The sequence below is a fragment of the Oncorhynchus mykiss genome, chromosome 10, assembly GCF_013265735.2.
Source record: "Oncorhynchus mykiss isolate Arlee chromosome 10, USDA_OmykA_1.1, whole genome shotgun sequence".
Taxonomy (NCBI): Eukaryota; Metazoa; Chordata; class Actinopteri; order Salmoniformes; family Salmonidae; genus Oncorhynchus; species Oncorhynchus mykiss.
Window position 1 is genome coordinate 39,040,626 of NC_048574.1, and position 19,293 is coordinate 39,059,918.

The 19,293-nt window shown below is 42.9% G+C and overlaps 1 protein-coding gene across 5 annotated transcripts in view; it reads right to left on the reverse strand.

Moving 5' to 3' along the window:
* The window catches only part of LOC110533857 (neuronal PAS domain-containing protein 2), a 71,834-nt gene that overhangs the window by 16,383 nt on the left and 36,158 nt on the right, over positions 1–19,293 (reverse strand). For all 5 annotated transcript variants that reach the window (XM_021618412.2, XM_021618413.2, XM_021618410.2 and 2 more), the window contains exons 2-7: positions 15,733–15,918; positions 11,641–11,697; positions 10,724–10,878; positions 10,157–10,248; positions 9,909–9,998; positions 6,645–6,765 (exon numbers count right to left, since the gene is read on the reverse strand). In XM_021618412.2, coding sequence (XP_021474087.2) covers positions 6,645–6,765; positions 9,909–9,998; positions 10,157–10,248; positions 10,724–10,878; positions 11,641–11,697; positions 15,733–15,788 — 571 coding nt within the window. In that variant the 5' untranslated portion in view covers positions 15,789–15,918. The remainder of the gene's footprint in view (positions 1–6,644; positions 6,766–9,908; positions 9,999–10,156; positions 10,249–10,723; positions 10,879–11,640; positions 11,698–15,732; positions 15,919–19,293) is intronic.

Sequence of the window (19,293 nt, forward strand, 5' to 3'; positions counted from 1 at the left end):
CCTGTGCACAAAGCGAGGTCCATACAGAAACGGTTTGTCGAGATCGGTGTGGAAGAACTTGACTGGCCTGCACAGAGCTCTGACCTCAACCCCATCGAAAACCTTTGGGATGAATTGGAATGTGAGCCAGGCCTAATCACCCAACATCAATGCCTAACCTCAATAATGCCCCTGTTGACTGAACGGAAGCAAGTCCCCGCAGCAATGTTCCAACATCTAGAGGAAAGCCTTCCCAGAAGAGTGGAGGTTGTTATAGCAGAAAAGGTGGAACCAACTCTATATTAATGCCCCTGAGTTTGGAATGAGATGTTCGACAAGCAGGTGTCCACATACTTTTGGTCATGTAGTGTATATCTTCTTGTAGTCTTCATATTGCAACATGATAAACTCTGTTTTGAAATAGTTTCATACTTTATGTGAGTGCAATGGATGAATCTCTGACAGAGCCGGTAAATCTCAGGGAAAAGAATGATGGCGATTATTTTTGCCATTACAACTGCTGCTCCTCACAACCGCTGACAGCTCAGACATGTTGGCCTTTCTCCCATGGCTGGAAATCACACAGCTCCCGGTGAATGGCATTCAACCCAACATAGTGTGCTTCAGTTGTCATAGGACGGCTGAGCAGTGTTGTTCCTACAGCTGAAGTTTTACTTGGCAGGGGAACGAGACCAGCGGGGGAGAGGACGAGAGGGAGTATGTATGTCACTGTGCCATCAACACACTCTTACAAACTGAGCACTGATGATGTTCCAAATACTCTTCATCCAGACACATGGTCACAGTCATGTCATTTTCTAGCGAGTGCATGGCTCCTCTTTTTTTCTAGCGAGTGCATGGCTCCTCTTTAAATGGGTTACCTTGGGTCAAGATAATGCTTCCACTGACTTGTCAAAGCACTAGCTCAGATGTACTGAACACACCGAGGAGACTCACTGTCACTGTATACAATTTTTATTAAGCCTCCAAACCCAATGTGTTGCTGCTAGACTGAAAATAAAGCATGGCCCTGTGCCATTCTAACAGAGAGAGAAAGAGAGATCTGTGGAGAATGATACATTTGGGATTTAAAGTGCAGAAGAAAAAAAATTCCCTATCAAACCAAGACTGATATCATCCCTCCATTGTTACATATATACGTGGATTCAAAGAGAAGTAAAATGCTTCCTCTGTGGAACTGTAAGCTCCAACTCAAGTATCGGAGTTAAATTATCCAAGAGTAGTTAGAAGTACCCGACATAATGTATGTATTAGTGATGATCCCTCAACTCAGAGCAACACACATTACCATAGCAATTGTCAACAGAATGATAACAGCACATTAATCAAAAGAAAATTGCAGACTTCCTAAGCATTCCGTGTGCTAAACATGAGAAGCAGTAATTAATTTGCATTTTATTGCATGACATAAGTATTTGATACATCAGAAAAGCAGAACTTAATATTTGGTACAGAAAGTAATTAATTTGCATGACATAAGTATTTGATCACCTACCAACCAGCAAGAATTCCTGCTCTCACAGACCTGTTAGTTTTTCTTTAAGAGGCCCTCCTGTTCTCCACTCATTACCTGTATTAACTGCACCTGTTTGAACTCGTTACCTGTATAAAAGACACCTGTCTACACACTCAATCAAACAGACTCCAACCTCTCCACAAAGGCCAAGACAAGAGAGCTGTGTAAGGACATCAGGGGTAAAATTGTAGACCTGCACAAGGCTGGGATGAGCTACAGGACAATAGGCAAGTAGCTTGGTGAGAAGGCAACAACTGTTGGCACAATTATTAGAAAATGGAAGAAGTTCAAGGTGACGGTCAATCACCCTCGGTCTGGGGCTCCATGAAAGATCTCACCTCGTGGGGCATCAATAATCATGAGGAAGGTGAGGGATCAGCCCAGAACTACACGGCAGGACATGGTCAATGACCTGAAGAGAGCTGGGACCACCGTCTCAAAGAAAACCATTAGTAACACACTACACCGTCATGGATTAAAATCCTGCAGCGCACACAAGGTCCCCCTGCTCAAGCCAGCGCATGTCCAGGCCCGTCTGAAGTTTGCCAATGACCATCTGGATGATCCAGAGGAGGAATGGGAGAAGGTCATATGGTCTGATGAGACAAAAATAGAGCTTTTTGGTCTAAACTCCACTCGCCGTGTTTGGAGGAAGAAGAAGGATGAGTACAACCCCAAGGACACCATCCCAACCGTGAAGCATGGAGGTGGAAACATCATTTTTTGGGGATGCTTTTCTGCAAAGGGGACAGAACGACTGCACCGTATTGAGGGAAGGATGGATGGGGCCATGTATCGCGAGATCTTGGCCAACAACCTCCTTCCTTCAGTAAGAGCATTGAAGATGGGTCGTGGCTGGGTCTTCCAGCATGACAACGACCCGAAACACACAGCCAGGGCAACTAAGGAGTGGCTCCGTAAGAAGCATCTCAAGGTCCTGGAGTGGCCTAGCCAGTCTCCAGACCTGAACCCAATAGAAAATCTTTGGAGGGAGCTGAAAGTCCGTATTGCCCAGCGACAGCCCCGAAACCTGAAGGATCTGGAAAATGTCTGTATGGAGGAGTGGGCCAAAATCCCTGCTGCAGTGTGTGCAAACCTGGTCAAGAACTACAGGAAACGTATGATCTCTGTAATTGCAAACAAAGGTTTCTGTACCAAATATTAAGTTCTGCTTTTCTGATGTATCAAATACTTATGTCATGCAATAAAATGCGAATTAATTGCTTAATCATACAATGTGATTTTCTGGATTTTGTTTTAGATTCCGTCTCTCACAGTTGAAGTGTACCTATGATAAAAGTAACAGACATGCTTTGTAAGTAGAGAAACCTGCAAAATCGGCAGTGTATCAAATACTTGTTCTCCCCACTGTATATATGATATATATATGGGTATGTATGTACAGTGCCTTGCGAAAGTATTCGGCCCCCTTGAACTTTGCGACCTTTTGCCACATTTCAGGCTTCAAACATAAAGATATAAAACTTTATTTTTTTGTGAAGAATCAACACCAAGTGGGACACAATCATGAAGTGGAACGACATTTATTGGATATTTCAAACTTTTTTAACAAATCAAAAACTGAAAAATTGGGCGTGCAAAATTATTCAGCCCCCTTAAGTTAATACTTTGTAGCGCCACCTTTTGCTGCGATTACAGCTGTAAGTCGCTTGGGGTATGTCACTATCAGTTTTGCACATCGAGAGACTGAAATTTTTTCCCATTCCTCCTTGCAAAACAGCTCGAGCTCAGTGAGGTTGGATGGAGAGCATTTGTGAACAGCAGTTTTCAGTTCTTTCCACAGATTCTCGATTGGATTCAGGTCTGGACTTTGACTTGGCCATTCTAACACCTGGATATGTTTATTTTTGAACCATTCCATTGTAGATTTTGCTTTATGTTTTGGATCATTGTCTTGTTGGAAGACAAATCTCCGTCCCAGTCTCAGGTCTTTTGCAGACTCCATCAGGTTTTCTTCCAGAATGGTCCTGTATTTGGCTCCATCCATCTTCCCATCAATTTTAACCATCTTCCCTGTCCCTGCTGAAGAAAAGCAGGCCCAAACCATGATGCTGCCACCACCATGTTTGACAGTGGGGATGGTGTGTTCAGAGTGATGAGCTGTGTTGCTTTTACGCCAAACATAACGTTTTGCATTGTTGCCAAAAAGTTCAATTTTGGTTTCATCTGACCAGAGCACCTTCTTCCACATGTTTGGTGTGTCTCCCAGGTGGCTTGTGGCAAACTTTAAACTACACTTTTTATGAATATCTTTAAGAAATGGCTTTCTTCTTGCCACTCTTCCATAAAGGCCAGATTTGTGCAATATACGACTGATTGTTGTCCTATTGACAGAATCTCCCACCTCAGCTGTAGATCTCTGCAGTTCATCCAGAGTGATCATGGGCCTCTTGGCTGCATCTCTGATCAGTCTTCTCCTTGTATGAGCTGAAAGTTTAGAGGGACGGCCAGATCTTGGTAGATTTGCAGTGGTCTGATACTCCTTCCATTTCAATATTATCGCTTGTACAGTGCTCCTTGGGATGTTTAAAGCTTGGGAAATCTTTTTGTCTTTTTTATCCAAATCCGGCTTTAAACTTCTTCACAACCGTATCTCGGACCTGCCTGGTGTGTTCCTTGTTCTTCATGATGCTCTCTGCGCTTTTAACGGACCTCTGAGACCATCACAGTGCAGGTGCATTTATACAGAGACTTGATTACACACAGGTGGATTGTATTTATCATCATTAGTCATTTAGGTCAACATTGGATCATTCAGAGATCCTCACTGAACTTCTGGAGAGAGTTTGCTGCACTGAAAGTAAAGAGGCTGAATAATTTTGCACGCCCAATTTTTCAGTTTTTGATTTGTTAAAAAAGTTTGAAATATCCAATAAATGTCGTTCCACTTCATGATTGTGTCCCACTTGTTGTTGATTCTTCACAAAAAAATACAGTTTTATATCTTTATGTTTGAAGCCTGAAATGTGGCAAAAGGTCGCAAAGTTCAAGGGGGCCGAATACTTTCGCAAGGCACTGTATGTATGTAGGTATATTTACCCCCAAAATATATGGGGGATTGGAACTGACGCAGACAATTACATTGATGGAAGCAACAATCTATTCACAATATTGAAGCTGATCCACCCCCCCCCCCAATTTAAAAAATAATAATAATAAAAAATAAACAATTAAAACACCATACACCAGGCGACCTGTCAGCGTGCACTGCACCCTGCCCGCCACAGGAGTTGCTAGTGCACGATGAAACTCAGACATCCCTGCCGGCCAAACCCTCCCCTAACCTGGATGATGCTGAGCCAATTGGACACCGCCCCACGGGTTTCCTGGTCGCAGCGACAGAGCCTGGACTCTAACCCAGACTCTCTAGTGGCACAGCTAGCACTGCGATGCAGTGCCTTAGACCACTGCTCCACTCAGTAGGCCTGAAGCAGTGTTGTTTTACATGAAAGAAAGGAGATGAAAGACAAATACAGGAATTGCCTATTGTGAATGAGGCTAGGAGGAGATGATGATTATTCCAGAGACAGTATCGTACAGGAATACAGTTATGCTTTGTATTCCTGTAGTTCTAAACATAGACCCAGACGATTCCACACCCGTCTCTTTCTCAGAAGAGCACAATTGTAGCGTGGGATTGAGGTCAGTCTCTAGAGCCCTAGATACAGGCAGCACTGCTGTGGATTACTGACGCTACCATAACAGTGATTAAAACTCCTATCCACGCAGCTAGGCCAGCTACTATTTTTAGCTAAAGGACTCATCATAGGACCAAACTGTCCAGCAATCCAATAAACGTCAACCTGCTCTATATTTAAGGGCTCCATCACACCAATATAGTTTTATAGCCGAGCGTACTTAGCACATCTGAACAGAGTGCTGGCCGTAATTTGCTATACCAAGTGCGCACCGATTTTACATGTAGAATCACGTGAAAATATTGGCAGTCAGACGTCTATAGCAGGTGGTCCCTAAAACACGCGCGCTGAAAGATCGGCAGAAGAACAGAACAGTACAGTATGAACTCCTAAAGCACAGTGGCAATAGTCATGTAAATACAATAGAACTGGATGGATGCCTACAGGAGAGATTTAACACTGTGTCAAACAGAATTTCCCCCACTGCTGGAATAAAATCGCTGCTTGTGTTGGAGGTTTTGGTGTGTGACTGCTCGGCCACTGCATGCTTTGATGTATAATTCATGACATGGGGATATCATCCATGAAATAAGTTATATCCAACTTGAATAATTGTTCTGTAACATAGTGCCAATAAGAAAAACTAAATAGAACAAATGTTTATTCAGCTACCCTAGTTAAGACCTGTGGATGAACAACAACATAATTATGTTTTAAATGTTTGTTAAATGTCACCCAGGCCTCCCGGGTGGCGCAGTGGTTAAGCGCCAACTGTGCCACCAGAGACTCTGGGTTCGTGCCCAGGCTCTGTCGTAACCGGCCGCGACCGGGAGGTCCGTGGGGCGATGCACAATTGGCATAGCGTCGTCCGGGTTAGGTAGGGGTTGGCCGGTAGGGATATCCTTGTCTCATCGCGCACTAGCGACTCCTGTGGCGGGCCGGGCGCAGTGCACGCTAACCAAGGTTGCCAGGTGCACAGTGTTTCCTCCGAAACATTGGTGTGGCTGGCTTCCAGGTTGGATGCACGCTGTGTTAATAAGCAGTGCTGCTTGGTTGGGTTGTGTATCGGAGGACGCATGACTTTCAACCTTTGTCTCTCCCGAGCCCGTATGGGAGTTGTAGCGATGAGACAAGATAGTAGCTACTAAAACAATTGGATACAACGAAATTGGGGAGAAAACAGGGTAAAAAAATAAAACATTTGCCCATACTATTTATGTAAAAGCTAATTCATATGGTGATGGGCTCTCTGATTAGACATCACAGATGACTTCTCATCACCACCAGTCCAAGACACTCTGAGACAGGCAAGAACATTGTAAACTTCTCATCAAACAACACTATTGTAAAATACACAGCCATCTCCTAAGCTGAGCATTCCTGGTGGTGCCAGGGCTGGAGATGGACCCAGTACTGATGGACTGAGAAGGGTGGTACTGAGAGAGTGAAAAGGAGGAATAAATACTCACTGTCCAGGATGTCAGCAGAGATGGGGTCAGTCATCAGCATGTGGGATGATAGCAGCTTATAGACCTCCCCATGCTCACGCTCATGGAGGAAGTTCAAGATATTTTGGTCCACCATATCTGACTGATACAAAAGGATAAAAGGTCAGTTTCTATGGTCCATGATTGTCCATGAACATGTCATATATCATAGTCATATTATAAGTTATGGCATTACATATCATACTGTAGTGTCAGTGTCCAAATTGTAATAAAGCATACATTGATTTGAATGGGTGTATTGAGAGCATAAGTACAGTACCAGTCAAAAGTTTGGACACACCTACTCATTACAGGGTTTTTCTTCATCTTTACTATTTTCTACATTGTAGAATAATAGTGAAGACATCAAACTATGAAATAGCACATATGTAATTATGTAGTAACCAAAAAAGTGTTAAACAAATCAAAGTATATTTTAGATTTTAGATTCTTCAAAGTAGTCACCCTTTGCCTTGATGACAGCTTTGCACACTCTTGGCATTATCACAACCAGCTTCACCTAGAATGCTTTTCCAACAGTCTTGAAAAAGTTCCCACATATGCTGAGCACTTGTTAGTTGCTTCTCCTTCACTCTGCAGCCCAACTCATCCCAAACCATCTCAATTGGGTTGAGGTCGAGTAATTGTGGAGGCCAGCACTCCATCACTCTCCTTCTTGGTCAAATAGCCCTTACACAGCCTGGAGGTGTGTTGGGTCATTGTCCAGTTGAAAAACAAATGATATTGAGACTAATTCGCAAACCAGATGGGATGGCGTATAGCTGCAGAATGTTGTGGTAGCCATGCTGGTTAATCTCTCTAGGGTAGGGGGCAGCATTCGGAATTTTGGATGAAAAGCATGCCCAAATTCAAAGGCCTGCTACTTGGGCCCAGAAGATATGATATGCATTTGGATTTGGATAGAAAACACTCTAAAGTTTCCAAATCTGTTAAAATAGTGTCTGTGAGTATAACAGAACTAATTTAGCAGGCAAAAACCTGAGACAAATCCATTCAGGAAGTAATTTATTTTTTGTTTTGTAGTTTTCTATTCAATGCCATTACAGTATCCATTGACTTAGGACTCCATTTTCAGTTCCTATGCCTTCCACTAGATGTCAACAGTCTTTAGAAATCGTTTCAGGCTTGTAATCTTATAAATGAGGGAGTAAGACCAGTCTGAACGAGTGTACCCTAACGTGTCGCAGAGCTTTTTCAGGCGCATGTGCATTTCTTGTTTACCTTTTATATTGACAACGTTATTGTCCTGTTGAAATATTATAGATAATTTAGGCTAAAAAACAACCTGAGGATTGAGTATAAACTTCATTTGACATGTTTCTATGAATTTTACAGATACAATTTGGATTTTTTTGTCTGATTGTTTTGACTGAGTTTGAGCCTGTGGATTACTGAAGAAAACGTGCTAACAAAACTGAGGTTTTTGGATATAAAGAGACTTCATCGAACAAAAGGAACATTTATTGAGTAAATTAATGTCTTCTGATTGCCACCATATGAAGATCATCAAAGGTAAGGGATTAATTTTATCTCTATTTCTGAGTTTTGTAACGCCTTTGCTTGGCTGGTTACTGTTTGTAATAATTTGTCGGCTAGGTATGTTCTGGGCTAGGTATGCTTTCGCCGAAAAGCATTTTATAAATATGACACTGTGGTTGGTTTAACAAGAACTTAATCTTTAAACCTATGTAAAATATGTTTTGTTTTCTGAATTTTTATAATGAGCATTTCTGTAATTGAATTTGGCGCTCTGCAACCTCACTGGATATTGGCCAGATGGGACGCTAGCGTCCCACGTACCCTAGAGGGGTTAAGTGTGCCTTGAATTCTAAATAAGTCACTGACAGTGTCACCAGCAAAGCACCCCCACACCATCACACTTCATGCTACATGGTGGGAACAACATATGCGGACATCATCCGTTCACCTACTCTGCGTCTCACAAAGACATGGCGGTTGGAACCAAAAATCTCATATTTGGACTATTCAGACCAAAGGACAGATTTACACCGGTCTAATGTCCATTGCTCAATTTTCTTGGCCCAAGCAGTTCAACCACGAAGGCCTGATTCACGCAGTCTCCTCTGAACAGTTGTTGAGATGTGTCTGTTACTTGAACTGTGAAGCATTTATTTGGGCTGCAATCTGAGGCTGGTAACTCTAATGAACTTATCCTCTGCAGCAGAGGTAACTCTGGGTCTTCCTTTCCTGTGGCGGTCCTCATGAGAGCCAGTTTCATCATAGCACTTGATGGTTTTTGCGAATGCACTTGAAGAAACTTTCAAAGTTCATGAAATGTTCCGGATTGACTGACCTTCACGTCTTAAAGTAATGATGGAATGTTGTTTCTCTTTGCTTATTTGAGCTGTTCTTGCCATAATATGGACTTGGTCTTTTATCAAATCTTCTGTATACGCACCCCCACGTACCCTAGAGAGGTAAAGTGTGCCTTGAATTCAACTGATTGGCTTAAACGCATTAAGGAAAGAAATTCAAAAAATTAACAAGGTACACATGTCACGCCCTGGCCTTAGTTATCTTTGTTTTCTTTATTATTTTTGGTTAGGCCAGGGTGTGATATGGGTGATGTATGTTTTTTGTCTCATCTAGGGTGTTTGCACTGTCTAGGGGTTTTTGTAGATTTATGGGGTTGTGTTCATTCTAGGTGTTTATATAAGTCTATGGTTGCCTAGATTGGTTCTCAATCAGAGGCAGGTCTTTATCGTTGTCTCTGATTGGGAACCATATTTAGGCAGCCATGTTCTTTGGGTATTTTGTGGGCGATTGTTTCCTGTGTCAGTGTTTGTGCCACACGGGACTGTTTCGGGTTTTCACATTTCTTGTTTTGTAGTTGTGTTCATGTTTGAGTTTTCCTATTAAAACCATGGACACTTACCACACCGCATATTGGTCCGATCCTTGTTTCACCTCTTCAGAGGAAGAGGAGGAAATCCACCGTGACAACACATTTGAATTGAAATGCATTCCAGGTGACTACCTCATGAAGCTGGTTGAGAGAATGCCAAGAGTGTGCAAACAAGGCAAACATGATTCCATACTACATGATGTTATTTCATAGTTTTGATGTCTTCATCAAAATCCAAGAAAAACCCTGGAATGAGTAGGTGTGTCCAAACTTTTGAATGCTACTGTATATACATTAATATTAAGTTAAAAATAATCAAACATGTAATTCCGAGCTAGATCAGCGTGGCTCTCACTTACCGGTAAATGGCCAATGAGTGAAGACACACTGTCGGACACATATATAATGTTTCCATCTGTAGTTAGTGCTATGAGGAAACCGTCTAAAGCCTATGGAAGGAAACAAAGTCATTATTATTATGCCGGCTACTATAATTATTGTGTGTTATATTTCTTTCAGAGGTACATCATGGGTACTGTTGGTGCTGGCCTATCAGGATGTTATTTCATATTAGAGGAGGTAAACGTGGAGCTGAGCTGATTTTTACCTCCAGCATCAACTGGGTGAACTCCTCATTACTGAGGAACGAAGGCTTCCAGTCCTGCCGGATCTCACATGACTCTGTCTGTGCTGTGATTTCTGAAACAGAGGAGGCAGAGGAAGGCCAGGAAGAGGGGTTAGATATATCTGTTAGCACTACACATCCACATCCAGGCAAATAGGTTAGTAGTGGAAGGATCCTGATGAATACCGGAGACACATAACAGAAGAGGAAAAGAGGTTAAGAAATATCCCAGATCAGGAATGTTTATCTCAGAAACACTGACATCTGTGACCTTGATTCTGACAGAAGACTGAGTTGAGGTTATGTCGGTCTGAGCCAAGCTTGTAAGGAAAGTGGAGTAGTCCTCTCTTTTCTCTCTGTCCTTTCCAACAAGTACTAGACAGCTAATGTCCTCCACCCTCATTGTTCCTTCTCTTCACACCCTTTTTGTGAGCAGTGATGTTCTGCATGTAGGGCAGGACGCACGTGCCACGCGCACACACGACAGGTCAGCAGGAGGCCAACGCCAATGTGATGACTGACGCAGCCGACTACGTTACACATTCCTACCTTTCTGTTTCTGCAGGAAGTCGATAGTTCTCTGCAGTATGGTAGACTTGTCCATCTTGCGTGGATGGCCTTGGCCCTGCAGCATGGTGCATAGCTCCTTGATGAGCACATTGAATTGGTCTCTTCTTTTCTTTTCTGATTTGTTCCGAGATGCCCTTGAATAGAACAGATGATAAATGTACAGGATTACATTTCTGACCATATACACTTCGGGAACTTTGACCATCTATATGCTTTATAAAGAAGTGCATTTGAAGTGGAAATTGCGAGCTCAACGATTCTAACTACAGCTTCGTATTTATGAAACACACACTCCTGAGTGACAGCTGCTTATCAATAACCACCATTGCAATTCACTCATTCCTCTGCCACAATAAAACAGCTTGCAGGATGGAAATCCCTTCTGATAGCACAAGCAAACATTTATGAAGATTAATCTGATATGGACCTGTGATGGAAAAAACTATGACATCAATAGCATCGCAAACACAAAATCTACCATTAACACAAACGTTCAGAAGTTTTTGCTGCCATTCTCCCCAGACTCAAATACATCTGCACCCCCTGACTAATGATTTGAAAGTCTATTTTCAGCTAGACTTGTGTGCATCATTACTGGAAAGCAAAAATATCTTGACCCTGTTGGATAGGTGGAGGGGGCCCTCTCCTCAACACATTCCTATGACATTTTTTTAAGCTGTCTAGTCACAGAAACCAACAGAAACATTTGTCTTAGCGCTGAAAAGTGATTTTGAGAGATGAAAATGTGAAGAGTCTTGACATCTGCAAAGCAGACACCTTCACAGATGTAATGCCAAAGTAGGGCCACTTGTCTCTGTCTGCCTCATCTTGCGTCCTCACACTCAAAAGTCTCTTGCTCAGAGACACACACGTGAACACACACACACGTGGAATACCTTTTTGCCCTGTCTTTATCATCTTCATCCATCAAATCGTCCACACAGCTGCTGGTGCTAGAGGGAAAAGGGAGAGACGAGTTGGAATGCCGTTTCTCTGAATATTCACCAATAAGATTATTATGCCCCTTCTCCTCTACAACATTATGAATAGAGATAGATAGACACCATTGGAGTGGAAACCATTCTTAATAATGACTTAATCTATATCTTATACATAAACAGGGTCTCTCCTACGGTCCTAAAGAAACTGACTTGTGCCAAGATGTTTTCTAGGGTGTTTGTGTTCACATAGTACAGTAGTCAACCAAGTATATGAAGAGTTTCATTCCAAAACGCTATATATCCATTTTCAGAAATGTTGGTAAATGAGCTTTTATTGCTTAAAGAAATGATGGAAGAGACTGGTGTGTTTTTCATTATCTAATCATGGCATGGGGTTGTTCAATGACAGGCATGTATTTGTTTATGTAACAATGTACGCTGAACGTCAGGAAGCACGTTCAGAGAGTGAATACATGTCATAAATAAAGGAACAAAACAAGGAACACGAACAGCGCACCGACATAGAACAGGAACAATGATGACTGGGGAAGAAACCAAAGGGAGCGACATATAAAGGGCAGGTAATCAAGGATGTGATGGAGTCCAGGTGAGTGTCATTATGCGCCTAACGCTGGTGACAGGTGTGCGCCGTAACGAGCAGCCTGGTGAGGAACAATGACGACTGGGGAAGAAACCAAAGGGAGCGACATATAAAGGGCAGGTAATCAAGGATGTGATGAAGTCCAGGTGAGTGTCATTATGCGCCTAACGCTGGTGACAGGTGTGCGCCGTAACGAGCAGCCTGGTGACCTAGAGGCCGGAGAGGAAGCACAAGTGACAGTTTCAAATCTATCACTTTGATGGTTTCATTTAAGAGAGACAAATAATCATGTTTTCTTTTCAAAATGCTATATAAATCGGCCTCAATCTCAGATAAATAATTAGTACTGCTAGGTTTTACACAGACAAATGTAACAAATAACTACATTTTTATTAAGAACTGTACAAATGATACACAAAAACAATTTAAATATAGTGGCTAGTGATACATGTATTACATAAAGATGGCAAGATGCAGTAGGTGGTATAGAGTACAGTATACATATGAGATGAGTAATGTAGGGTATGTAAACATTATATTAAGTGGCATTGTTTAAAGTGATACATGTTTTACATGTATGGCAGCAGCCACTCAATGTTAGTGGTGGCTGTATAACAGTCTGATGGCCTTGAGATCGAAGCTGTTTTTCAGTCTCTCAGTCCCTGCTTTGATGCACCTGTACTGATCTCACCTTCTGGATGATAGCGGCGTGAACAGGCAGTGGCTCGGGTGGTTGTTGTCCTTGATGATCTTCCTGTGACATCAGGTGGTGTAGGTGTCCTGGAGGGCAGGTAGTTTGCCCCCGGTGATGCGTTGTGCAGACCTCACTACCCTCTGGAGAGCCTAACGATTGTGGGCAGAGCAGTTGCCGTACCAGGTGGTGATACAGCCCGACAGGATGCTCTCGGTTGTGCATCTGCAAAAGTTGTAAAAGTGCTTTTGGTGACAAGCCAAATTTCTTCAGCCTCCTGAAGTTGAAGAGGCGCTGCTGCGCCTTCTTCACCACTCTGTCTGTGTGGGTGGACCAATTCAGTTTGTCCGTGATGTGTACGCCGAGGAACTTTAAACTTTCTACCCTCTCCACTACTGTCCTGTCGATGTGGATAGGGGGGTGCTCCCTCTTCTGTTTCCTGAAGTCCACGATTATCTCCTTTGTTTTGTTGATGTTGAGTGTGAGGTTATTTTCCTGACACCACACTCTGAGGGAGTGTCGTCTGCAAACTTGATGATTGAGTTGGAGGCGTGCAAGGCCACGCAGTCGTGGGTGAACAGGGAGTACAGGAGAAGGCTCAGAACGCACCCTTGTGGGGCCCCAGTGTTGAGGATCAGCGGGTTGGAGATGTTGTTACCTACCCTCACCACCTGGGGGTAGCCCATCAGGAAGTCCAGTACCCAGTTGCACACGGCGGGGTCATGACCCAGGGTCTCGAGCTATGGTGTTAAATGCTGAGCTGTAGTCGATGAACAGCATTCTCACATAGTTATTCCTCTTGTTCAGATGGGTTAGTGCAGTGTGCAGTGTGGTTGCGATTGCGTCATCTGTGGACCTATTGGGGCGGTAAGCAAATTGGAGTGGGTCTAGGGTGTCAGGTAGGGTGGAGGTGATATGGTCCTTGACTAGACTCTCAAAGCACTTCATGATGACGGAAGTGAGTGCTACGGGGCGGTAGTTGTTTAGCTCAGTTACCTTAGCTTTCAGCAGCGTATGTGATGAGTCAAAAAAGTGAGTTGTAGTCAATGAACAGCATTCTCACATAGGTGTTCCTTTTGTCCAGGTCGGAAAGGACAGTGTGGAGTGCAATAGAGATTGCGTCATCTGTGGATCTGTTGGGACAGTATGTGAATTGGAGTGGATCCAGGGTGCCTTTCAAATCAAAGTTTATTTGTCACGTCCGCCGAATACAACAGGTGTACAGTGAAACAGTGAAATGCTTACTTACAAGCCCTGGCGGGACACAATGCAAATAGTCCGGGTAGCCATTTGATTAACTGTTCAGGAGTCTTATGGCTTGAGGGTAAAAGCTGTTGAGAAGCCTTTTGGTCCTAGACTTGGCGCTCTGGTACTGCTTGCCATGCGGTAGCAGAGAGAACAGTCTATGACTGGGGTGGCTGGTGTTTTTGACAATTTTTAGGGCCTTTCTCTGACACCGCCTGGAGTAGAGGTCCTGGATGGTAGGTAGCTTAGACCCAGTGATGTACTGGGTCGTATGCACTACCCTCTGTAGTGCCTTGCGGTCGGAGGCCGAGCAGTTGCCATACCAGGCAGGATGCTCAGGATGCTCGCGATGTTGCAGCTGTCGAACATTTTGAGGATCTGATGACCCATGCCAAATCTTTTCAGTCTCCTGAGGGGAACTCACCAAGGAACTTGAAGCTCCCAACCTGCTCCACTACAGCCCCGTGAATGAGAATGGGAGCATGCTCAGTCCTCCTTTTCCTGTAGTCCACAATCATCTCCTTTGTCTTGACTACGTTGAGGGATAGGTTGTTATTATAGATGTGAGTGCTACGGGGTGACAGTCATTTAAACAGGTTATTCTTGGGCACAGGGACTATGGTAGTCTGCTTGAAACATGTAGGTATTACAGACTGGGTCAGGGAGAGGTTGAAAATGTAAGTGAAGACACTTGCCATCTGTTCGGTGCATATTCTGAGATAGCTACGTGAGACAACACCATATCACAGTCAAATATACAGTTTACAAACATTGCATTTCAGCACAACAATGGATATATAGCTTTTTGCAACAAAAAAACTAAACATTTTCTGTCACACCACACCCTGATCAGTTTCACCTGTCCTCGTTATTGTCTCCATCGCCTCCAGGTGTTGCTTGTTTTCCCCAGTGTATTTATCTCTGTGTTTCCTGTCTCTCTGTGCCAGTTCGTCTTGTATGTCCAAGCCTACCAGCGGTTTTTCCGGTTTTCCTGCTTTGCCTTTTCTCCTTTTTCTAGTCCTCCCGGTTTTGACCCTTGCCTGTTCTGGACTCTGTACCCGCCTGCCTGACCATTCTGCCTGCCTTGACCACAAGCTTGTCTGCCATCTCCTGCACTCTGACCTGGTTTTGACCTTTTGCCTGTCCATGACCATTCTCTTGCCTATTCCCTTTGGATTTATTAAACATTTTAAACTCCAACCATCTGCCTCCCATGTCTGCATTTGGGTCTCGCCTAGTGTCATGATATTTTCGTACACATCTAAAATCTATTAATACAAATCTGAGAACAGTAATATGTCACACACACACACACACACACACACAAATGTACCCATAAGAAATAACCACTGATGAAAAAACACAAATGTAAAAAATTGGTGGATATAGCATTTTGGAAATAAACTCTTCATATATTGTTAGTAACCAAGTAATATTTCTCTATAAAAAACACATGTATTTGACAGTGACAGGAAACACAAGAGAGAATAAAAGTAGCCTAGATACTTACTCCCATTCCCTCCTGCTGGACGGACATAGGGACCCAAAGTCGGAAAGGTTGTCCATTCTCACTCCCTCTCCCAGCCAGGCCCTATCTGAAGTCTGATGTATCCCATCTGCGCCCCAGGAAAAAGCTAATGATCACCTGCTGCTGCTGCCCACCTCCTCCTGGAGTCCACCACAGAAACACCAAAACCTGTGGAGGACAATAAGAATGTGGGCTTGAGTAAAGGGGGAAAAATCTAGGCCTATTACATCCGATAATCCATTAAGTACTGTAACTTCATTCATCTGCAGTTTCATTCAAGTGTCATAACTGTAATACACACAGCGACAGTGTTGCCCCGCAGTATTCTCTTATTCACACTTAAGCACATCCCAAAAAGTACTTGAAAGTGATCCTATTTCCAATTCTATTCTGACCAAGTGTACGTGTTAAAGTTATTCTTGTGAAAAACAATGCATACAGAATGATCATGTTTATTGTAAAATACAATAGGCTATTATTTATCAACCCAGAGCATATCTCAGAGAATATAATCTCAGTGAGTGAACATTACCAGAAGAAACATCATTATTCATTGTGATTTATGAGCCATGATTTTCCACAGTGAACAGCATGCATTAAAGGGAAGAGTGTTAAACATCAATTACCACCTGGATACAATAATTCAACATGGAGAAGCTCTACTGACCCCAACAAATTAAAGATGCAGAGACACCTCTTTTGCTAATCCACCATTACTGGTATTAAAATAATAGAGGTATGTGGGCTGGAAATATATTTATTTTAATTCTAAAAGTTTGGACACAGCTACTCATTCAAGGGTTTTTTCTTTATTCTAACTATTTTCTGCATTCTATTATAATAGTGAAGACACCAAAACTATGAAATAACACATATGGAATCATATACTAACCAAAACAGTGTTAAACAAATCAAAATATATTTTAGATTCTTCAAAGTAGCCACCCTTTGCCTTGTTGACAGCTTTGCACACTCTTGGCATTCTCTCAACTAGCTTCACCTGGAATGCTTTTCCAAAAGTCTTGAAGGAGTTCCCACATATGCTGAGCACTTGGCTGCTTCTCCTTCACTCTGCAGTTCAACTCATCCCAAACCATCTCAATTGGGTTGAGGTCGGGTGATTGTGGAGGCCAGGTCATCTGATGCAGCACTCCATCACTCTCCTTCTTGGTCAAATAGCCCTTACACAGCCTGGAGGTGTGTTGGGTTATTGTCCAGTTGAAAAACAAATGATAGCGAGACTAAGCGCAAACCACATGGGATGGCATATCGCTGCAGAAAGCAGTGGTATCCATGCTGGTTAAGTGTGCCTTGAATTCTGAAAATAATCTGATTTATTTAATCTTTTACCCAGATGTAATAACAAAAACAACAGTACAAGATGTTGTAAACTGTGTTCATATCTTACGACTTAGACCTCAAACACTTGATGTATACCCTTTACAAAGACAGAAAGTGGCTACAGATGGAGAGCGAACTACAAAATCACAAGAATATATTTTAAAATCAGAAGATGATAGGATGGGTGTCCCTTTGAGAACAAGGAATTTGGTCAGTGGACTACGCTACTTCTCCTTCAATGGACAAAAACACTGACCAAGTCCAGTAGAGTAGACTGGACCCGTTGGGCACAAACGTCAATTAAGCATCTATTCCACATTGGTTCAATGAAATTTCATTGAAATGACATGGAAACAATGTTGAATCCACCAGTGTGTGCCCAGTGGGGAGCTTCTTCCATCGAAGAGGACTTCCTTTACTTTCATATACAAGGAAATAAAACATTGAACAACCCATGCATTTTGGTGGTCTACTGTACATGGTGCATGGTGAATTTCTACCTGGAAAGTCTTTGAGTGAGAATATTACACCACAACCAGAATGCATTGAGTTCAGTGAGACAAGGTTTACAGCTGTCAAGTGGAGTGACACATGTGCCCTGAGGGGCACAGATCTTAAATTGTCTGCCAGAACTTGATGGCAGAGGAGAGGAATACACATCCAAGTTTATGTTCATGACCGTCGCCTGCACTAACATACACCACCTCAGGCAGGCACGCAGCAAGATTACTTTTCTCACTAACTCTGGCAAGAAACGATTGACGTGTCAGACTTCATCTTCCTAGAACTCGTCTGTACACATGCTGAACAACCTCACAATGACAAAAACCTGTTCTATTGCAAAAGGTAGAAAACCTCTTATCTAGATCTTTGAGAGATTTTGATTAAAGTATTTCATTAAAGAAACAAACTGAGGGCCTCCCGGGTGGCGCAGTGGTTAAGGGCTGTGCCACCAGAGACTCTGGGTTCGCGTCCAGGCTCTGTCGCAACCGGGAGGTCCGTGGGGCGACGCACAATTGGCCTAGCGTCGTCCGGGTTAGGGAGGGTTTGGCAGGTAGGGATTTCCTTGTCTCATTGCACACCAGCGACTCCTGTGGCAGGCCGGGCGCAGTGCACGCTAACCAAGGTTGCCAGGTGCACGGTGTTTCCTCCGACACATTGGTGCGGCTGGCTTCCGGGTTAGATGCTTGCTGTGTTAAGAAGCAGTGCGGCTTGGTTGGGTTGTGGATGCATGACTTTCGACCTTCGTCGCTCCCGAGCCCGTACGGGAGTTGTAGCATTGAGACAAGATAGCAGCTACTAACAATTGGATACCACGAAATTGGGGAAAAAAAGTGGGTAAAATTCAACAAATAAAAAACAACACAAAAAAACGAAACAAACTGAAAAGCCATGCAATAGCATATTCACACTGCCAATGGTTCACGTTCTCACACACACACACACACACACACACACACACATGGAATTCAGAAAGTAATTATTTTTATTGAAGCATCCATCTTTAATCTTCCATCTTTTAAGTCTCTTCGGGACAAGTCTCTGAATGTCCCCTTGAGTGACCCAGTCAGAGCCCTGGCTTGAACATCTCTGGAGAGACCTGAAAATAGCTGTGCAGCGACGCTCCCCCTCCAACCTGACAAAGCTCGAGAGGATCTGCAGAGAAGAATGGGAGAAACTCCCATTCTTTTATAATAATTGTATTTAACCTTTATTTTGACAGGTAGTCATGCTGAGACCAAGTTCTCTTTCACAGATGAGCCCTGTGTCCACATCAATACACACTACACACATCAATAAACACATCAACACACATCAATATTCAAATCAATACATGAAAAGCAAAACACAATCATAGAAAACAAACACATTCGTCAGTAAAATAGGTCCTCAATCAGCCTGTTGAATTGCCCTAGAGGCACTAATTCATCACATTTTAGAGAGCCTTGGAGATTATTCCACAATTAATGGGCAAAAACACTAAAAGCAGATTTACCTAACTCAGTGGATATTGAAGAGATCTAAAGTCCCAAAAGCACTATGTTCTAATCAAGGTAAACATGGTTTTAAAATGATTTATCTAAAAAAAAGACAACTCATTCCCTTGCAAGGACACACTATACTTGTAAATCTATACCAGTGAGCTGAATTGTGCCTTTTAAGAAAATGATTAACTATGTTGTGAAATACACACAGGACATA